The sequence below is a fragment of the Rhinopithecus bieti genome, unplaced genomic scaffold, assembly GCF_001698545.2.
Source record: "Rhinopithecus bieti isolate Rb0 unplaced genomic scaffold, ASM169854v2 scaffold_1530, whole genome shotgun sequence".
NCBI lineage: Eukaryota > Metazoa > Chordata > Mammalia > Primates > Cercopithecidae > Rhinopithecus > Rhinopithecus bieti.
Window position 1 is genome coordinate 1,639,742 of NW_016803808.1, and position 19,582 is coordinate 1,659,323.

Sequence of the window (19,582 nt, forward strand, 5' to 3'; positions counted from 1 at the left end):
ACTAGGAGTGGTGAGCAAGACTTTCTCCATTATTATTTATAGCCTTTCAATGTGTCCATGAACACCAAAGACAAAGAAAGGTATATTACTCATCTCACCCACAGAAACAAATTTTGTCAGCTGTGGTACTGAAAATATATTACTTCCCCATGGGATTGCGAAAGTCTTTAAACTACCGGAAAGAAATCTAGACTGGGACTATCTCCATGGCAACAAATATTTTTAACTTTTTGAGCATAACAAGGTAATTTTAGTTTGCTTGCGGTTTTTTAATGGTCAAAGGGAAAAGACAACAATAGAACATTATTTCGTAAATCCTTGGAACATTTTCTTCTGCTGTCCTAAAACATATCTTCCCACACATTCTCATTACGATTTTTCCCTCCAGTTGTGTTGAGAACTTTCAAAAGCATACTTACTATAAATGTCTTATTACTTTGTTTGAAAGCTAAGAGTTGCAATATTACTTAATGTTCTTTTCAGAAAGAAATCAATGGAACTGCATTTTTCATTTGCTACATTAAGAATCTGCTCTAAAGACCAAGCAATGATAAAATTCATGTTTTTTGATTTTCCAGTATTAGCTTTTGAGTCACAAAACTTCCAACAGAATATGTCAAAACTTCTTTTGCTTTATCCTCCCAAAATTACGTGAAGTCATTTTCTTACAAATTTCTTTAACATTTTATCTTTCTGACTTTCAACTTAAGAATTTACAGTAACTAAAGACCAGCTAACCAGTTTGAATTAACATTATTTTCCTAATCATTTTTAATGGTCCGTTTAGTCAGGTATATCACTTTCATTTCTTTATCAGTTCTAGACCTCCTCAAATAATCTGAGATATTTCACTTTTAGGAGAAACATTTAACTTTTTCCAAAAAACTTCAGGCAACATCAAAAAAGTATCAAAACAGTATCTGCAGCTTTTCATTATTTAAAATAAGATAATTTCTTGATTTTTTTCTTTTTTTTTTTTTGAGACGGAGTCTTGCTCTGTCACCCGGGCTGGAGTGCAGTGGCGCAATCTCGGCTCACTGCAAGCTCCACCTCTCGGGTTCACGCCATTCTCCTGCCTCAGCCTCCCAAGTAGCTGGGACTACAGGCGCCTGCCGCCTCGCCCAGCTAATTATTTGTATTTTTAGCTATATTATTTGTATTTCACCGTGTTAGCCAGGATGGTCCTGACCTCGTGATCCACCCGCCTCGGCCTCCCAAAGTGCTGGGATTACAGGCATGAGCCATCTCGCCCAGCCTGTAATCAATAATTTCTTGATTTATCTAAATCAATAATTTTCTAATTCAGTAATTTATCTAAAATCAATAATTTCTTGATTTATAACAAAAAGGAAATGAAACCTGTAAGGCAAATTTTAAACAAGTTTCTTTTTTTCTTAAGTTACTTCAACTCTTCATACAACCTCTCAGTATTTCCAAGCTTTTTGAACCTCTAATAGTTACGTCCAAATTTAATGCAATGAGCTTAGTTTGAATTACTTTGCCTTCCACTGCTATCAAAAAACAGAATCTTCTCATTTACCATCAGGTAATGAGTGGTGTCAGAGTTAATTCAGCCCTGAAACAAACTGATTATTTCAGCTATCTTTGTTTTTGTTGTTGTTTTAAACTTTAATAACACAATATGATAGAAAAGAAAGGCTTGGAGTCTGACAAACTTGGCTTAAGTCCTACCTTCATTTACTCACTGTCTGACTTTGGCCTTAATCTTTGAATCCTAAGTATTTATCTACAAATGGAAATAATATCACCTAATAACTGAATGGTTTTGGGGATTAAAGGAAATAACCTATTTTAAAACACCCTGGTATAAAATTCCATAGACTATTAGATAAATTTCCCATTAAATATTTCGTATGGAAACTTTGTAAAACAAATTACATACTTCCCTGCTTTCTTACACAGAGAAAAGATAACAAGTGGCTACAATTTAATATTTTCTTAAGGAATCAATGTCATCTACCAAATTTGAAAGAGAAATATATAAGGCTATGGAAGTTTTTGCCTCTAGAATACGGATTCTACAGGCCACCTCAAACCCAACTTTAAAAGAAACCCAAAAAGCTAAACTTTGAGTTATTTTCATTTTATAGTTTCCTCACTCTTCCTTTGCTCCTACTCATCTCTTGCTATCATATCCACTTCTTCACCAAATTCCCCACCAGTATAGCAGAAATAACACAAGCCTCGGAGTCCAACCTTTGTTCAAATCTTGCATCTGTCATTTACTAACTGAGTAGTCTTGGGCAAGTCACTAAGCTCTCTAAGCCTTAATTTTGTTTTTGTTGTTGTTGTTGTTCCTTCAAAAAAGGAATCACTTTTAGAGATAACTTCTGTAACGTGCCAGTAAATTACAGAAAATAAGCACCTGATTAACTGTAGCTATTACCAATCTGCTCAAATTTGGTGTTAAGTTGAAAGCTAATAACCAATCCTGTAATATTCTGACCTAAAATCTAATGAAAGAAGTCATTAAAAAATAACCTAAGGATAATTACAATAGCTAGGAAAAATTAAAATAATTTGCATTAAAAATTTGCCTAAAATAACCATATGACAATGGACCAATCTCCTTAATATACTAAGCACTGCTACAATTCAGTAGTTAGACAAATTCAATAGAAAAATAGTCAAAAGATATAAAAAGGCAGTTTACAGAAATATAAATTACAGAAATAGAAATTAAAAAGATGCTCAATGTCACAAAAAATGAAAATCAAAACAACTATAAAATACCATCCCCTTTAGAGGGGTGAAAGTTAAAGGCTGATAAACCTAGTATTGGCAAAGATAACAGGAAACAGGTAAACTCATATATTGCTGCTGGAAGAATAAATTGGTCAAATCTCTTTGGGAGGAAAGAGTAATATCAATAAACATAGTATACATATCCTTGTCCCAATAATTCTCCTTCTAGGAATATATCCTATAAAAACACCTCACCAAGGTATACACTTACAAAGATACTCACTAGAGCATTGTTTGTTATATTAAAAAAATCACTTTGGTTAAACACTATCCATCTGTAGTGTATTAGTCAGTATGTTGTTACAGTTCTATGCAATAGGAATATTTATGCAGCTGTTTAAAATGAGGTAAAGGCCGGGCGCGATGGCTCAAGCCTGTAATCCTGGCACTTTGGGAGGCCAAGACGAGCAGATCACGAGGTCAGGAAATCGAGACCATCCTGGCTAACACGGTGAAACCCCGTCTCTACTAAAAAACACAAAAAACTAGCCGGGCGAGGTGGCGGGCGCCTGTAGTCCCAGCTACTCGGGAGGCTGAGGCAGGAGAATGGCGTGAACCCGGGAGGCGGAGCTTGCAGTGAGCTGAGATCCGGCCACCGCACTCCAGCCCGGGCGACAGAGCGAGACTCCGTCTCAAAAAAAAAAAAAAAAAGAAAAAACAAGAAAAGGAAAGAAAATGAGGTAAAATATGCTATCTATATCACCTACACACACACACACACAGACCTACAGGCAAAAAATATGCATTAAAATATTTTGGGCCGGGCACAGTGGCTCACACCTGTAATCCCAGCACATTGGGAGCCCGAGGCAGGTGGATCACCTGGGTCAGGGTTCAGGACCAATCCTGGCCAACATGGTGAACTCTCAATCTCATTACTAAAAATACAAAAATTAGCCGGGCGCGGGCTCAAGCCTGTAATCCAGACTTTGGAGGCCGAAGAGACGGTCGCGGATCACGTCAGAGGGGGGGTGATCGGCACATCCTGGCTAACATGGTGAACCCCGTTCTCCTAAAAATACAAAAAAACTAGCCGGGCGACGTGAGCGGGCGGACCTGTGGTCCCAGCTACTTGGGAGGCTGAGGCAGGGAATGGTGAACCCGGGAGGCGGAGCTTGCAGTGAGCTGAGGATCGGGCCACTGCACTCCAGCCTGGGCGGCAGCAGAGCGAGACTCCGTCTCAAAAAAAAAAAAAAAAAAAAAAAAACAATACAAAATTAGTGGGCTGGAGCGTGGCGGTGGGCGCCTGTAATCCCAGCTACTAGGGAGGTTGAGGCAGGAGAACCGCTTGAACCTAGGAGGTGGAGGCTTCAGTGAGCTGAGATCGTGCCATTGCACTCCAGTCTAGGCGACAAGAGCAAAACTCTGTCTCAAAAAATAAATTAATTAATTAATTTAATTTAATTTAATTTAAAAATCTGAAGTTTACACAGGAAACCCCTCTGGGTCTGAGAAGTGTAACAGAGTTAGAAGTAAAAACTCTGTATATCCTCCATGGCTTGTTTTTTAAACCAGATGCACATATTCCTTTTATTTTTTTAACACAGTTGAGAAGGCTTGTCCTATATAAAGATGGCCAGGCGCAGATGGCCAGGCGCAGTGGCTCATGTCTGTAATCCCAGCACTTTGGGAGGCCGAGACGGTGGATCACTTGAGGTCAGGAGTTCAAGACTAGCCTGGCCAACATGGTAAAACTCCGTCTCTACTAAAAATACAAAAATTACCCAGGCGTGGTGGTGTGCACCTGTAGTCCCAGCTACTTGAGAGTCTGAGGCACAAGAATCACTTGAACCCAGGAGACAGACGTTGCAGTGAGCCAAGATTATACCACTGCACTCCAGCCTGGAAAACAGAGCAAGATTCTCAAAAAAAATAAAATAAAATAAAATAAAGAATAATTCAGTCAATTTACATTCTCCATGTGTCTGTTTTTTGATACTGAATAAAGCTTCCTAAAGACTTTTTTTTTTTTTTTTGAGACGGGGTCTCGCTCTGCCGCCCAGGCTGGAGCGCAGTGGCCGGATCTCAGCTCACTGCAAGCTCCCCTCCTGGGTTCACGCCATTCTCCTGCCTCAGCCTCCCGAGTAGCTGGGACTACAGGCGCCGCCACCTCGCCCGGCTATTTTTTTGTATTTTTTTTAGTAGAGACGGGGTTTCACCGTGTTAGCCAGGATGGTCTCGATCTCCTGACCTCGTGATCCGCCCGTCTCGGCCTCCCAAAGTGCTGGGATTACAGGCTTGAGCCACCGCGCCCGGCCCCTAAAGACTTTTAAAAGAGGCCTGCAATTATCTAACATTTCAATGTGCAAAACAACACATGGTATTAAAATCACTTCTGAAACAGAACATATCAATCAATTTATGCTAAGAAGTAAGAAGAACTCAATGTAGAAAGAACATTAAATTTGGGCCAGGCATGTTGGCTCACACCTGTAATCCCAGCACCTTGCGAGGCCAAGATGGAAAGACCACCTGAGTCCAGGAGTTCAAGATCAGCCTGGGCAACAAGGCAAGACCCTGTCTTTAAAAATAAATTAATATGAAGCAGGTTAAAGAATCCTGGAAACTAACTAAAGTAAATAAATAGAACACGAAATTCTAGACCCAGCTCGCCACCAGGCTGTGGAGTCCTGAACAAAATCTTTATCTTTTCATACATCAAGTAAAGATAATATTTAGCATATGGCTGATGGTTCTAAAGTAGCAACAAAAACGAAAGGTTTTATAAACATTCAATTAACTAAAATTATGTTAGAATTTTCGAAACATCATTACCATCATTAAGACCTCTGCAACACCTATTTACTTTTTTAAAAATACTCATCAGTATGAACTTTATTTTATTTATTTATTTATTTATTTTTGAGATAGAGTCTCACTCTGTCGCCCAGTCTGGAGTACAGTGGCACCATCTCGGCGCACTGCAGCCTCCACCTCCCCAGTTCAAGCGATTCTCCTGCCTCAGCTTCCCAAGTAGCTGGGATTACAGGTATATGCCACCATGCCTAATTTTTGTATTTTTAGTAGAGACGGGGTTTTGCCATGTTGCCCAGGCTGGTCTCAAACTCCTGAGCTCAAGCAATCCACATGTCTTGGCCCCCCAAAGTGCTCGGATTACAGGCGTAAGCCACTGCACCCAGCCCCAGTATGAGTTTTAGAATAAGCATTATACTTCAAAACCACTGTATATATAACAGACTATAATTACATTAATTACAAATCTTTAAAATGTAATTTCCCAAGATTTCAGTAGATACCCTTACTTTTTTGTTTTTGCTAAACCAAGCCCCCAGTGCCCCAACATTATTCCATGAATAATTCAAATTACCTTTTCAAAGCTGAAAAAGTTAGTAGTGTTTCTACATGTGTTGAAGTCTGTAGATCTCTTTTTCTTACAGAATGCTGCTGGATATTAGATAAGGAGAGAATATCGTAGTCTGAGAGCAAAGAATCAAGCTTCTCTGAAATAAAGGTAAAAAAGGTATTAGCATCTAAACCTAATAATCAATTGTAATATCGTTAAAATGAGAGTGCCAGACAATAAATCTTTCCTGATGTAATCCATTAGGAAGTGCCAAGCACAAACTAAAAATCATTTTTTATCAACAGAAACTCCACTGCCTCTTCCAAAATTAGAAGGATTTTAGAAAACAAATTGGGTGACTTAAGTCTCTTTAAAACTGTTTAAAAATATTTGCACTGATGCTTTCCCTTTCTTTCAACAAATATCACTGCAGACACTACGGTATTCAAAATCCTTCCAATGGACTTAGAAGGTCCTCAAAATACAGCAACAGCAGCTGAAAATACAAGTTTATTGCTACTAATGTTAAATATGCTCACAAAACCAGTTTTAAAAGAAAGACTCTCACTCATGTGTGGAAGCTAAAAAAGTGGATCTCGTGGAGGTAGACAGCAGAATGATGGTCACCAGAGGCTGAGAAGGGAAGTGGGAGTGGTGGAGATGAGAAAGTGGTTAGGGTTACAAAAATACAGTTTGATTAATAAGTTCTAACATTTGATAGTACAGTACAGAAATTATAGTTAATAATTTATTGTATACTTCAAAATAGCTAGAAGACTTGTAATATTCCTAACACAGAAAAGATGTTTCAAATGATGGGTATCCCAATCACCCTGATTTGATCATTACACATTGCATACAGGTATCAAAACATCGCATCTACCTGAAAAACACCTATCAATAAATAAAACAAAAACTCAGTTTAACCATACAACTGCCAAGAGACATCCCCCTACCCCCGCATTTCCCAAATCCCTTCTTTATCCTCTACCCAATACCCTACCCTCCTACCCTAACTGGCTTCCAGAATGTTAGCAATTAGGCCTTCACCTTCCAGAGGAATATGGAAATCTGGCAATCTCTAATGAAAAACCTAAGATTCTGATATCAAAAGTTTCCTCAAATGAGGCCGTGCCTGGTGGCTCACACCTGTAATCCCAGCACTTTGGGAGGCCAAGGATCACCTGAGGCCAGGAGTTCCAGACCAGCCTAACATGGCAAAACCCTGTCTCTACTAAAAATACAAAATTAGCCGGGCGTGGTGGTGCACACCTGTAATCCCAGTTACTCCAGAGTCTGGGGCAGGAGAATTGCTTGAACCTGTGAGGCAGAGGTTGCAGGGAGCTGAGATTGCACCACTGCACTCCAGCCTGGGTGACAAAGCAAGACTCCATCTCTGGGGGGCGGGGGGAAGGCCGGGCTGGGCGTGGTGGCTCAAGCCTGTAATCCCAGCACTTTGGGAGGCCAAGGCAGGGGGATCACAAGGTCAGCAGATCGAGACCATCTTGGCCAACATGGTGAAAACCGGTCTCTACCAAAATACAAAAAATTAGTCGGGCGTGGTGGCGCACACCTGTAGTCCCAGCTACTCAGGAGGCTGAGGCAGGGGAATCGCTTGAACCTGGGAGGTGGAAGTTGCAGTGAGCCGAGATCACGCCACTTCACTCCAGCCTGGCGATGGAGCAAGACTCCGTCTCAAAAAAAAAAAAAAAAAGGGCCAAAAAGGGCTATATTTTATTCATTACAACATCCTTGCCTCACAATACTCAGCAAAAGCCTTGCACATATCAGCACTCACATGTTCACAAACTGCACAAATTCTCAGTGCTGAAATGCAATATGGTCCTTTAGTTCTTCAACTTCCCTGATACAGGCTGGTACATGAACTCAGTTTCATTCAAGATCATAATCACTCCTACTGACTTAGGAACTTAACCTCAACATTGTAATTTCATTGTCAATAATACAGCCCAGTCGTTCTCAAAGTGTAGTTCCCAAACCAGCAGCATCATCACCACCTGGGAATTTGTTAAAAATGCAAATGCTCAGGTCTCCCCTCAGACCTACTCAAACAGAAATTCACCCAGTGAGATCCAATAGTCTGTGTTTAACAAGGCTTCCAGGTGATGCTGACACACTCAAGTATGAAAACCACTGAATTGGCTGGGTGCGGTGGCTCACACTTGTAATCCCAGCACTTGCAAGGCCGAGTTGTGTGGATCCCCTGAAGTCAAGAGTTCAAGACCAGCCTGGACAACATGGCAAAACCTTGTCTCTACTAAAAATACAAAAAATTAGCAGGGTGTGGCAGCAGACGCCTGTAATCCCAGCTACTCGGGAGGCTGAGGCAGGAGAACTGCTTGAACCTGGAAGGTGGAGGTTGCAGTGAGCCGAGATGGCACCACTACTCTCCAGCCTGGGCAACAAAGCAAGACTCCATCACAAAAAAGAAAGAAAAAGAAAAAAGAAAACCACTGAACTAAGCTAAAGGAAGGAAACAATTCAAAGTAAAGAAAAAAACTTTAGCCACAAAGATGTTCATTATTCAGCCTTGCCTTATTTTCAAGGACAAAAACCAGAATGAAGGTAAATTAGTAACTGTGAAATGGTTGGATGTTGTAACACTTCCAAAGACAGGGGAAAAAATATGTAACTATTTTAAATGTCCTTTACAAAAGGTTTTTAAGAACATGGCGCTGAGGGTGGTGGCTCGCGGCTGTAATCCCAGCACTTTGGGAGGCCAAGGTGAGAGAACTGCTTGACCCATGGAGTTCAAGACCAGCCTGGGCAATATGGTGAGACTCTCATTTCTCCAAAAAGTAAAAATAAAATTAGCCAGGCGTGGTGGCATGTGCTTGTAGTCTCAGTTACTCAGAAGGTTCAGGTAGGAGGATCGCTTGAGCCCAGGAGGTCAAGACTGCAGTGAGCCAAGATTGCACCACTGCCCTCCAGCCTGGGTGACAGAATGAGACCCTGTCTCAAAAATAAAAAAAGAAAAAATGAATGAATGAACGAACATAGAAAAATACATACGTTATAATGTTAAATATAGATTTCAGAAATATTCATATTGTATAATCTTAACTATGTATAAAAATAGGTCTAGAAAAAATAAGCATAAGACAGTAACATCATTGGTTATTTTGGGTATATTTTCTATAATAAGCACTTTTTAAATGTAACTTGCTAAAGCACTTTAAAATAACTAATGCATTTCAACTGTAATTTATTCTCTTTTAATGACTGGATATCTCAAATTGGAGATTCTGAAGCCATTACAAACTATAGTAAAAATATTTCTTCCTTTGGAGCCAAACTGTAGCTACATACTACTGCTATTGTGTTTTCACTAACAAGTATCCTCTCTCGGGTACTCAATATTCTACTGCACTTCACTTCCAAAATTCTAACCATTAGTAATCTCAATTTTTTACAGCCTTTCCAACAGAATTTATATTTCTCCCCATTTCCCAAGAGTTTTTTTTTTTATCTCTTATCCATATCCAATTCTCTCAATAAACTTAAGTATAAACCACCTGCTTCTTACAGTAGAGTTTATTACAGTTAATACCAGACACTGCCACACTGTCTATCTCAGCTCAGTGCCTGGCCATATACTTTTTTTTTTTTTGAGATGGAGTCTCACTCTGTGGTCAGGCTGGAATGCAGTGGCGTGATCTCAGCTTACTGCAACCTCTGCCTCCTGGGTTCAAGCGATTCCCCTGTATCAGTCTCCCAAGTAGCTGGGACTACAGGTGCACGCCACCATGCCCAGTTAATTTTTGTATTTTTAGTAGGGACAGGGTTTCACCATGTTGGCCAGGATGGTCTTGATCTCTTAACCTCGTGATCCACCCGCCTCAGCCTCCTAAAGTGCTGGGATTACAGGCGTGAGCCACCAAGTCCAGCCCGTATTCTCTCTTTAAAAAACTACAATGGCTGCCCACTTCTCTCTAGAATGAGAGCACCTTCCTTACTTTCTACAAGTTGCCGCAGCAATCATCATTTTGTTATCTTTTTTATTTTTTGTCATCTGCTTTTTGTTTTTTGTAGTTTTTGCTATTTGTTGTTTTATGTGCTTTTGTTATCTTTTTCATCCCCCTTCCCCTCCTTTCTTGCACACACATTCTACACTTATTTTTTCTCTTTTCCACCAGACTCCATTTACTTGATTATTCAACAAATATTTATTAAGAAGCTCCTACCTTTCAGGCACTAAGGATACAACACAGAGAAAAAGAAATAGATTTCCGGTATTGTGACAATGAAGGAAAGACCAAAATTATTATAAAGTACATCACAGACCAAGACAGAAGTAGCCGCAGAAAGTTATGCACAGACACAGCAGGAGCATGATCCCTGCCTGCTGAGTCAAAGATGTTTTCCCAGGGAAACAGTTTTGAAGACCAAAAGGATGAAGCAGCACCCCAGAGAAGGAAAAGAAAGGAGAGGCTTTAAGTCAAGGGCATAACATATGGTGAAGTTCACAAAAAAACAGAACACAACACTTAAAGAAGTGAAAGCAACTCAAGGAGGCTGCAGTGCAGAGCAATACAGAGAGAATATGATGAGGTGTGAGGCTGGAGAGTCAGGCACAGGTCAGGTCATGGAGGACTATGGAAGGAAATCAGGCATTCTGGGTTTTGGATAACGGCAATAGCTGTAAGTTAAAAATTTCATTATGGGCCAGCTGTGGTGGCTCATGCCTGTCATCCCAGCACCTTGGGAGGTCAAGGTGGGCAGACCGCTTGGGCCCATGAGTTCAAGACAAGCCTGGGCAACAGAGAAAAACCCCGTCTCTACCAAAAACAAAAATAAAATAAAATACAAAAATTAGCCAGGCATGGTGGTGTACACCTGCAGTCCCAGCTGCTCAGGAGGTTGAGATGGGAGGATGGCTTGAGCTCAGGAGGCAGAGGTTGCAGTGAGCTGATATCGTGCCACTGCACTCCAGCCTAGGTGACGGGGCCAGATTATGTCTCAAAATCCAAAAAAAAAAAAGAGGGAGAAAGAGAAAGCCGAGGCGGGCGATCACTTGAGGTCAGGAGTTAGAGACCAGCCTGGCCAACGTGGCAAAACCCTGTCTCTGCTAAAAATACAAAATTAGCTGGGCATGGTAGCAGGTGCCTATAATGCCAGCTACTTGGGAGGCTGAGGCATGAGAAATCACTTGAATCCAGGATGTAAAGTTTGCAATGAGCCGAGATCACGCCACTGCACTCCAACCTGGGCGACACAGTGAGACTCCATCCCAAAGAAAAAGAAAGAAATTTCATAATGAATGCAGTGTGGAAAATGCGCTAGAGGGGAAGAAGACTGGAATGTAGGAAATCTGCTAGTAGGCTGCAAAGCAAACCAAGTAGAAACCACTAAAAGACTCCTAAGGTTGTGGCTCACTGTGATTTAAAAAAAAAAAAAAAAAACAAGTGAGAGGGGCTGATATTGGGAGGCAATTGGATGCTGAAAGATTCTGGAGTTTTGAATGACAGAGCCTTGGGAAAAACAGAAAATGAAAAAAAAGATTCTGGAGTTTCATATTCTATTTTGTTCCTTATATATAGTTGCAATTTCATTGCTCATTTACATAGGACTTCCTTTGCATTAAGTCATCATGTCTGCAGTTGTGTTACTGATGAGCCATACAGTGATTTTCAGCAGGGAGAGTAAATCTACGTAATCACAAGATTCTTAACACTGGCATCAGTGGTAAAAAGTAGCCAATACTTTGTTCCTTCTAAAGTTTTTCAAAGAAGAACAAAGAGAAAATCAGGCTTTCAGGCCTGTAACAAAATAGCCTTCTGGTTGTAGCTGTGGAGTTGCCTACAGAAGATCTGATAAACCTTCCACTCCCCCACTTCTATCTGAATTGTTTTATCTCTGGGATAAGCTTTTGTGGCCACTGACTTTAATGCACCGACGTAAAGTATACCCACATTTTCTTCAATAAGCCCAGAGCTGACATTTTTAAGCTCAAACTAATCGTAAAACTTTAAAAAATTATGTATATGGCAGGGCACAATGGCTCACACCTGAAATTCTAGCACTTTGGGAGGCCAAGGTAGGTGGATCACAAGGTGGAGAGTTCAAGACCAGCCTGGCCAACATGGTAAAACCCAGTCTCTACTAAAAATACAAAAATTAGCCAGGCATGGTGGCAGGCACCTGTAATCCCAGCTACTCAGGAGGTTGAGGCAGGAGACTCGCTTGAACCTGGGCGGCAAAGGTTGCAGTGAGTGAGCTGATATCGCACCACTGCACTCCAGCCTGGGCGACAGAGTGAGACTCCGTCTCAAAACCAAAAATTATGTATATAATTTTGTGTGTATATCAACACATATACACATATGTATAGTGGTATGTATATAACTGTCCCAAATGTATTTAAGAACAATGTAAATAAAGTGCTATATGAGAAGGTTCTGGAAACGTGTGGGTTTTTGTTTTGTTTTGTTTTTGAGACAGGGTCTCGCTCTGTTTACAGCCCAGGCTAGAGTGCAGGGCACAATCACCACTCACTGCAGACTCAACCTCCTGGGCATGAGCAATCCTCCAGGTGGCTGGGATCACAGGCACATGCCACCACACCTGGATAATTTTTGTATCTATTTTTTTGTAGAGACAAGGTCTTGTCATGTTGCCCAGGCTGGTCTCAAACACCTGGGCTCAAGTGATCCTTGCCCTTTAGCTTTCCAAAATGCTGAGATTACAGTTGTGAGCCACTGTGCCCGGCTTCTGGATTTTTTATATCAATTTCTTTTATTTTTGCAGCAAACTGCATTTTCCTAAAATACTACTTGCATGTGTACTGCAGAACCCCAAGGTACTCTGCTCACTCTTCACTGATCTGCTGCATAAAGTACAAAAAGTTCCCCCAAAAAGACACTATCAGTGTCATGCTCCTACTTCTGATATCAGAAATGGAAAACATAAACCCCATACTGCTGTGAGGTGTTTACTGTGTTTGTGCTAAGGATACAGAAGCCTTCCTCTTCAGCACTCCCCAAACACACAGGACAAGGAAGCAGGCCACGTGTAATAAGTGCCAGGTGCGGGTTGTTGGGACTAAGGAATGAGAAAAAGGGAGCAGTGCTTTCTGCTAGGCCAGGGACCCCAGAGCCTGGGAACTAAACAATTTTATGAATTTATACCAGTAAAGGAGGTTGGAGTATGAGCTGCTTCAACTAATTCCCTATCAAGAGCTCCTCAACAGACCCAGGACTTAACCTGAGCCAAGGCTCTTCAGCAAGACAAGTAACCAGGATGCAAGTTTCAGGTTAGGCAATGAGACAACTTCCACAATTACCAGCAGCCCTGCCTAGTCCCAGGCTAAACCTGTATCCGATACTCATTCTACTCTTTGTCTTTTTTTTTTTTTTTTTTTTTTTTTTTTTTAAGATGGAGTCTCATGCGGGCGGCGGTGGCTCAGCCCTGTCAATCCAGGCACTTTTGGGAGGCCGAGACGGGCGGATCAGCGAGGTCAGGAGATTGAGACCAATCCCCCGCTGGCTAACACGGTGAAACCCCGTCTCTACTAAAACTTACAAAAAAACTAGCTGGCGACCGTGGCCGGCGCCTGTAGTCCCAGCTACTCAGGAGGCTGAGACAGGAGAATGGCGTGACCCGGGAGGCGGAGCTTTGCAGTGAGCTTGAGATCCGGCCACAAGCAAACTAACAGCCTGGGTGACAGAGCCCAGATTCCTTCCACAAAAAAAAAAAAAAAAACTTAGCCAGGTGTGGTGGCCGGTGCCTGTAATCCCAGCTACTTGGGAGGCTGAGGCACGAGAATCACTTGAACCTGGGAAGCGGAAGTTGCAGTGAGCCGAGATTGTGCCACCACACTCCAGCCTGGGTGACAGAGTGAGACTCCTTCTCAAAAAAAAAAAGGGTAACTAATTTTGGACATGTTATATTTGAAGTGCCAAATGAGCAGCTGAATATGAGCTCCAGAGAATGAGTCTAGGTCAGAGATACATGTCTAGTCATTAGCAGAACACTGTCAAATGAAGTGAAACCAGTACAACTCATGTAACAACAACAACAACAACAAAAAAGGAAACGGGGGGAACAGAGAGATGCCCATTTCCTTGGCTGATTTTAGGAGTAAATAAAGAGATACAGATTGAGCATCCCTTATCCAAAATGCTTGAGACCAGAAATGTTTCATTCTTCAGAATTTTTAAAATTTTAAAATATTTGCATATACATAATGAGGTATCTTGGGGATGGGACCCAAATCTAAATATAAAATTCTTTATGTTTCATTTATTTATTTACTTTTTTTGAGACAGAGTCTCGCTCTATCGCCCAGGCTGGAGTGCACTGGCCCGATCTCCGCTCACTGCAAGTTCCGCCTCTTGGGTATACGCCATTCTCCTGCCTCAGCCTCCCAAGCAGCTGGGACTACAGGCGCCTGCCAACACGCCTGGCTAACTTTTTGTATTTTTAGTAGAGACAGGGTTTCACAGTGTTAGCCAGGATGGTCTCGATCTCCTGACCTCATGATCCGCCCAGCTCGGCCTCCCAAAGTGCTGGGATTACAGGCGTGAGCCACCACGTACGGCCTCAACAATATTTTTAAGTAACTTTTTTTGCATGAAAAAAAGTCTGTGTACAATGAAGCATTCGAAAGCAAAGGTGTCACTGTCTCGGCCACCCACATATATAATCTGTGGTTTGGCATCACCATCATTCCTGACTGATTCTACATGCTACCAATAAGTAATCATTTTCTTATACCTATTCACACATAAGTACTACACAGCAAAAAATATACCATTAATATGGTGAAAAAATCATTTGTTCGGGGTAATGTGTGGTGTCATGCCAGCACTCAAAAAGTTCCAAATTTTGGAGCATTTCAGATTAGGGATGTTCAACCCATATATGAAAAGCCCTTCATTTCACTTCCGTTACCTCAATGAAGCCCATTCCTGTCCTCCTTTCCTATCAATCTTTTACAGACTTTCTTCACATTACACTTCCAGCTGTACACATTTATATTCTCACAAAAGAAAATAGTGAAGGATCCAAAAATCAACCACAATTGGCCTTGGAGGAAACCTACATTTAATGTTCTAGGAAATCCTGTGAAAGTCAAAAGGATCTCTCCAGTTTCCCCATCACAATTCTCTGCTTAACTCCTCTCCTTTCTACTCTTGAAATACGGTTTTTCTCTTAGACTAGTATAAAAGAGTTACATTAAATCTCCCTTGGAACAGTTAGGGCAGTTAAGCATTTAGGTTTCAAAGGAATGCAGCCAGTAAGCAAAATTAACATCAAAAGAGAAAGCCAGATGTCAAAATACTGAGTAAAATGGTGCTGTCAATAATGAAATCGGTACTGCAATATGGAGAATCCCCATGCCAATAACCTCAAGGTAAAATCAAAATACATGTTTCAGATATAAACTTTCTCATCCCTCATGGTGACCTGTATTTTTTCCTCCCACCCACTACATCCTCTTTTATTAAAAGTAACACAAAGGGAAAACAATTTTGAAATCAAAGTGAGACTTATACACCCCAGCTGCAACTTCAACAAGATATCATCATGACTAAGCTCTTATGACTCATAAGTTTCCTAAATTATGCAATTCATAACAGGTCAATTGAAATCATTTTTGGTGACCCACAGAGTACTCTAAAAGCCAGGCTTCAATTATTATGTATTTTTTGCCTTTCAGAAAAATGTTGTCATATGCCTAATCAATATTTAGTACTGCAGTATAGTAACATTTGTAGGACAATAGACATAAAAAATAAATAATAAACCATGCTTTTCAACTGTGAAACTATTTGCTAGTCTCGACCAACTCAATCTAATGGTGGGGTTAAGTTAAGCAACAAATTATATCGTAAGCTGTCAAACAAACTGAAAAAAAAAGTCATTCTTCAAAAGAAAAATACCCACAAGGCCTATGTTCATCACTGAGTGAACCTGACAACTGACAGCACCTTCCTGAGACTCACTTTTCTTCCTCCTTTATTTGAAAACTAGACTTGATCTCTAAGGTTCATATCAGTCTCTAAGTCCTAATAGTCTCTAAGTTCCACCATCAGGAGTGCCCTTATCTTTCCTCTTCATCTACTTAACCTTAAAGTCTGGGCTCAAGTATCACCTCCTCCAGGAAGCTTCACTAAGCTTCCTAGGCTGGGTCCAGTGGCCCTTGGTGATAATACTTGCTATAATATACTCTAGCACTCTCCTCTTTGCCGTTTTAGAAATGTCCTAAATGGATGTCTATTTCACTATGCCACAACCATTTGAAGATGGATATCGTCTGATCTTTGTATTTCCAATGCCACATATAATACTTAGCAGACAGTATGTGTTCTTCAAACACTTCGTTTAAAAAAACAAAAGGAAAGTCTATGCATTCTTCTGCACTTTTCAAATAAAAAACATATGGGCCAGGAGCAGTGGCTCGCGCCTGTAATCTCAGCACTCGGGGGGGCCCAAGCGGGCGGATCAGGAGGTCAAGAGTTAGAGACCAGCCATGCCAACATGGTGAAACCCTGTCTCTACTAAAAATACAAAAATTAGCCAGGCATGGTGGCACATGCCTGTAATTCCAGCTACTTAGGAGGCTGAGGCAGGAGAACTGTTTGAATTCGGGAGGCGGAGGTTGCAGTGAGCTGAGATCCTGCCACCGCACTTCAGCCTGAGCAACAGAGCAAGACTCTGTCTTGGAGGGGGAGAGGTCTAAAAAAACCTTACGATCTGCAAATGTTATGAATTGATCTAGAAAGTAATGTTTTTCTTTAAACTGTATGCTTCCTTAGGAGTCATGCAAACAACAGATTAATAATGTAAGTGAAACAGTTGTGTCAGGGTGGTGCAAATATAATTTTAACATCTCAAAATAGACATTTATTCTTTTTACTAACATTTATCCTTAAAATGAAGACCCTTACCCTATCCCTCCATCCTAACCACAACCCTACTTCAAAATGTCCTTCAATTTGTACTGACTTACCACTTCTCAGCACTTCCTAACTAGATCCCTTGCCTTTCATGAGTCACTTGTAATCCATTTCAATCGGAAATAATCATAAGGCAGCTGTACAAGTGATAACACTCTCAACACCTTTAATATCCATATCAATCCATTACAATTTCTGTCCACTAAATACAAAGAAAAAAATACTACACGTTATCATGGTGAAATTTGGGGACCAGTATAACCATGCAAGCCTACAATTTCACACTGGGAAAACATTATTTCACACTTTATTACTACTAATCAAAGTGTCTTACATGTCAATTTTTGGAAGATAAAAGGATCTTAAAATACACTAAAAGTTCACACAAACTTACTTCCACCAAAGTTCAGATCCCTTAATGCATGTCCATCTTTAAAATCCAATCTCTGTGGAAAATCTAATGAAATAGGAACCCTATACTTTCTAGCCTCTAAACTGATCAAACTCGTCATTCCTGATAATTTCTTTGTTTAAAAGTGCAAGGAAAGCGTTCACAGTGGCAGCATCACGAGTTGGCTTAGCAGGTTTCCGCCTTCCCCCATCTCCCAAGCACCTCCAATAAGCTACAATTGAAATAACCAAGAACGTGCTTAGGATGTTCGCAAAAACACAACTCTTAAGACTCCAACTCCAATCTCCGCCTCCCAACCAGATTACTGCATAAGTACCTCCTACAGCAGAAATTCTAGTTCCCTCCTCAGAGGACCAGGAAGAAATCTGGAGCTTTGGGCCCTTCCTTTCTGCCTCTGGTAGAAACACACAACACTAGATTTGTTCCTTACTAAGGCAGGAACCCTGACCACATCTCCCTCTCCAAACAAGATCCAGCCGCCCCACTCCTTACCGCTTTCCCAACACCCTCCCCAAACACAAACCTAGGGAGCAAACCCCTCTCAGGCGCTCAGTCACTACATGGAGCCCGTCCAGTAGCCCTTTCCCACTCAGAGATAGGCCCATCTCCTTTATTCTTTCCCCAAACTCCGAGAGCCACACCCCCTTCTACACTGAAAGCTTAGGGACGCGCCACCGTCGCGAATACCCCGCCCCCAAACACCTGATAGACCCAGCTCCCCTGCTCTTCCCTCCAACGAGCGCTCCATGAGCCGCCTAAGCCAACTCGCCTGGGTCTTTACCGAGTCTCTGGTGGAGGACGAAGCCCGGGTCGTCCGGAGGTCGCGGCGCCAGCACGAAAGGAACCACGCTGGTCAGGAATAGGAGAGACTGCCTCATGTTCCCGGCCCGGCTACCGGCTCCACCTCTCTGGGCAGCCTTCGCCTGACGGGGGTTCGGAAAACTGCTCACATCGGGGGAGGACGGGATCCGCCCGGCCTGGCCCCTCAAACCTCTTTTCCCTCCCGCGCCGCCTACTGGGAAGATTCTACCGCCAGGATCGACGCCTCCGGAAGTGCAGGTGGCGTTACCAGAGGCCGGCTCAGCCCGCTTCCGGCCGCTGCTGTTCCCCCACACCACCCACAGCCGGAAGCCGGCCGCCGCGCGGCATCACGGGAGGCTCCGCTTGCCACGCCCCATGCCGGTGCGCCGCGGGTCTCTGTGGTCGGCTGTCGCGTTCGGCCCCGCCCGTGGCGTCCAGCTGGGGCTCGCCCGGCGCCTTACTGGACGCAGACGTAGACCTCCCAACTCCACCCAGTCCGGCGTGGCCTTTGTCCCCGGGTGACCGCGGATTGGGGAGGCGGGAGATAGCGAGCAGGCCTTCAGTCGCGTCTGCCACCTCCTTTGTCTTGGTGCCCACGTCTGGTTAGGATCCCTGCTGTCCATTTTATTAAAGGAGCTGTAAAAAGCGGCCTGGGGCCCAGCGACCGGCCCAGGGCGGCTGAGGAGGCGCGACTAGCCCGTTGCCGCAGGGTGTCTGCCTAGTGTGCTCAGGTGGGAGGGCGGGGACATGAATCGAGCTACAGAGTGCCCTGCGGACGGAGACCCCCCCCGGGCCCCGAACCCAGCCTCCGAAGTCCTCGCCACTCGCCAGCTCCTGCGAGACGAGCCTTCCGAGCGCAGCTCAGGCATCTGGTTCAGGGTCTGACCGCCAGAGTCGTCTGAGGCCTCCATCCGTCTGTTGTCACGAAAAAGGCTTTGGGGGGACTAATAAGCACTTCCTGAATGCACATTTGCTCCATGCCCCTGCTGTAGGGAGTGGGTCTGCAGACATTTCAACAAATAGAATCCTGGGACCTTACCTGTGAGTACAAGAGCTGGAATCTTCCCACCAACTTCTTAAAATTCAATCCTATACTTAGTCCATTTAGCTTAGACTGGAAATTTCCCAAGGCAGTTTGTTTTGCAATCTTTTGCATGATTTTAGCTCTGTATAATTTAGTGTTTATGGTACTGAATAAAAATCTAAAAACGTTGGGTACATGTTGCTGTTTTATTTAGTTCAACCAAAGTTTATAAGAGTAGGACATAATATGTTTTCCTCTTAAGAGTGAGACAGCCTTTATTATGAAATGGTAAATTGTTAGGAATAAAATACTAGTCCTATTCAAGTTTCAAGCCTTATTCCTAATAAAATACT

General features: G+C 42.4%; 1 protein-coding gene across 2 annotated transcripts in view; it reads right to left on the reverse strand.

The window, feature by feature from the left end:
* The window catches only part of ADAM17 (ADAM metallopeptidase domain 17), a 69,838-nt gene extending 50,481 nt beyond the window's left edge, over positions 1 to 19,357 (reverse strand). Inside the window, exons 1-2 of one of the 2 annotated variants that reach the window (XM_017853500.1) lie at positions 18,174 to 19,357; positions 6,095 to 6,227 (exon numbers count right to left, since the gene is read on the reverse strand). In XM_017853500.1, the coding sequence (XP_017708989.1) occupies positions 6,095 to 6,227; positions 18,174 to 18,282 (242 nt within the window). In that variant the 5' untranslated portion in view covers positions 18,283 to 19,357. The remainder of the gene's footprint in view (positions 1 to 6,094; positions 6,228 to 18,173) is intronic. The other variant, XM_017853506.1, reaches the window with a different exon arrangement.
* Between the last annotated feature and the right edge of the window lie 225 nt (positions 19,358 to 19,582).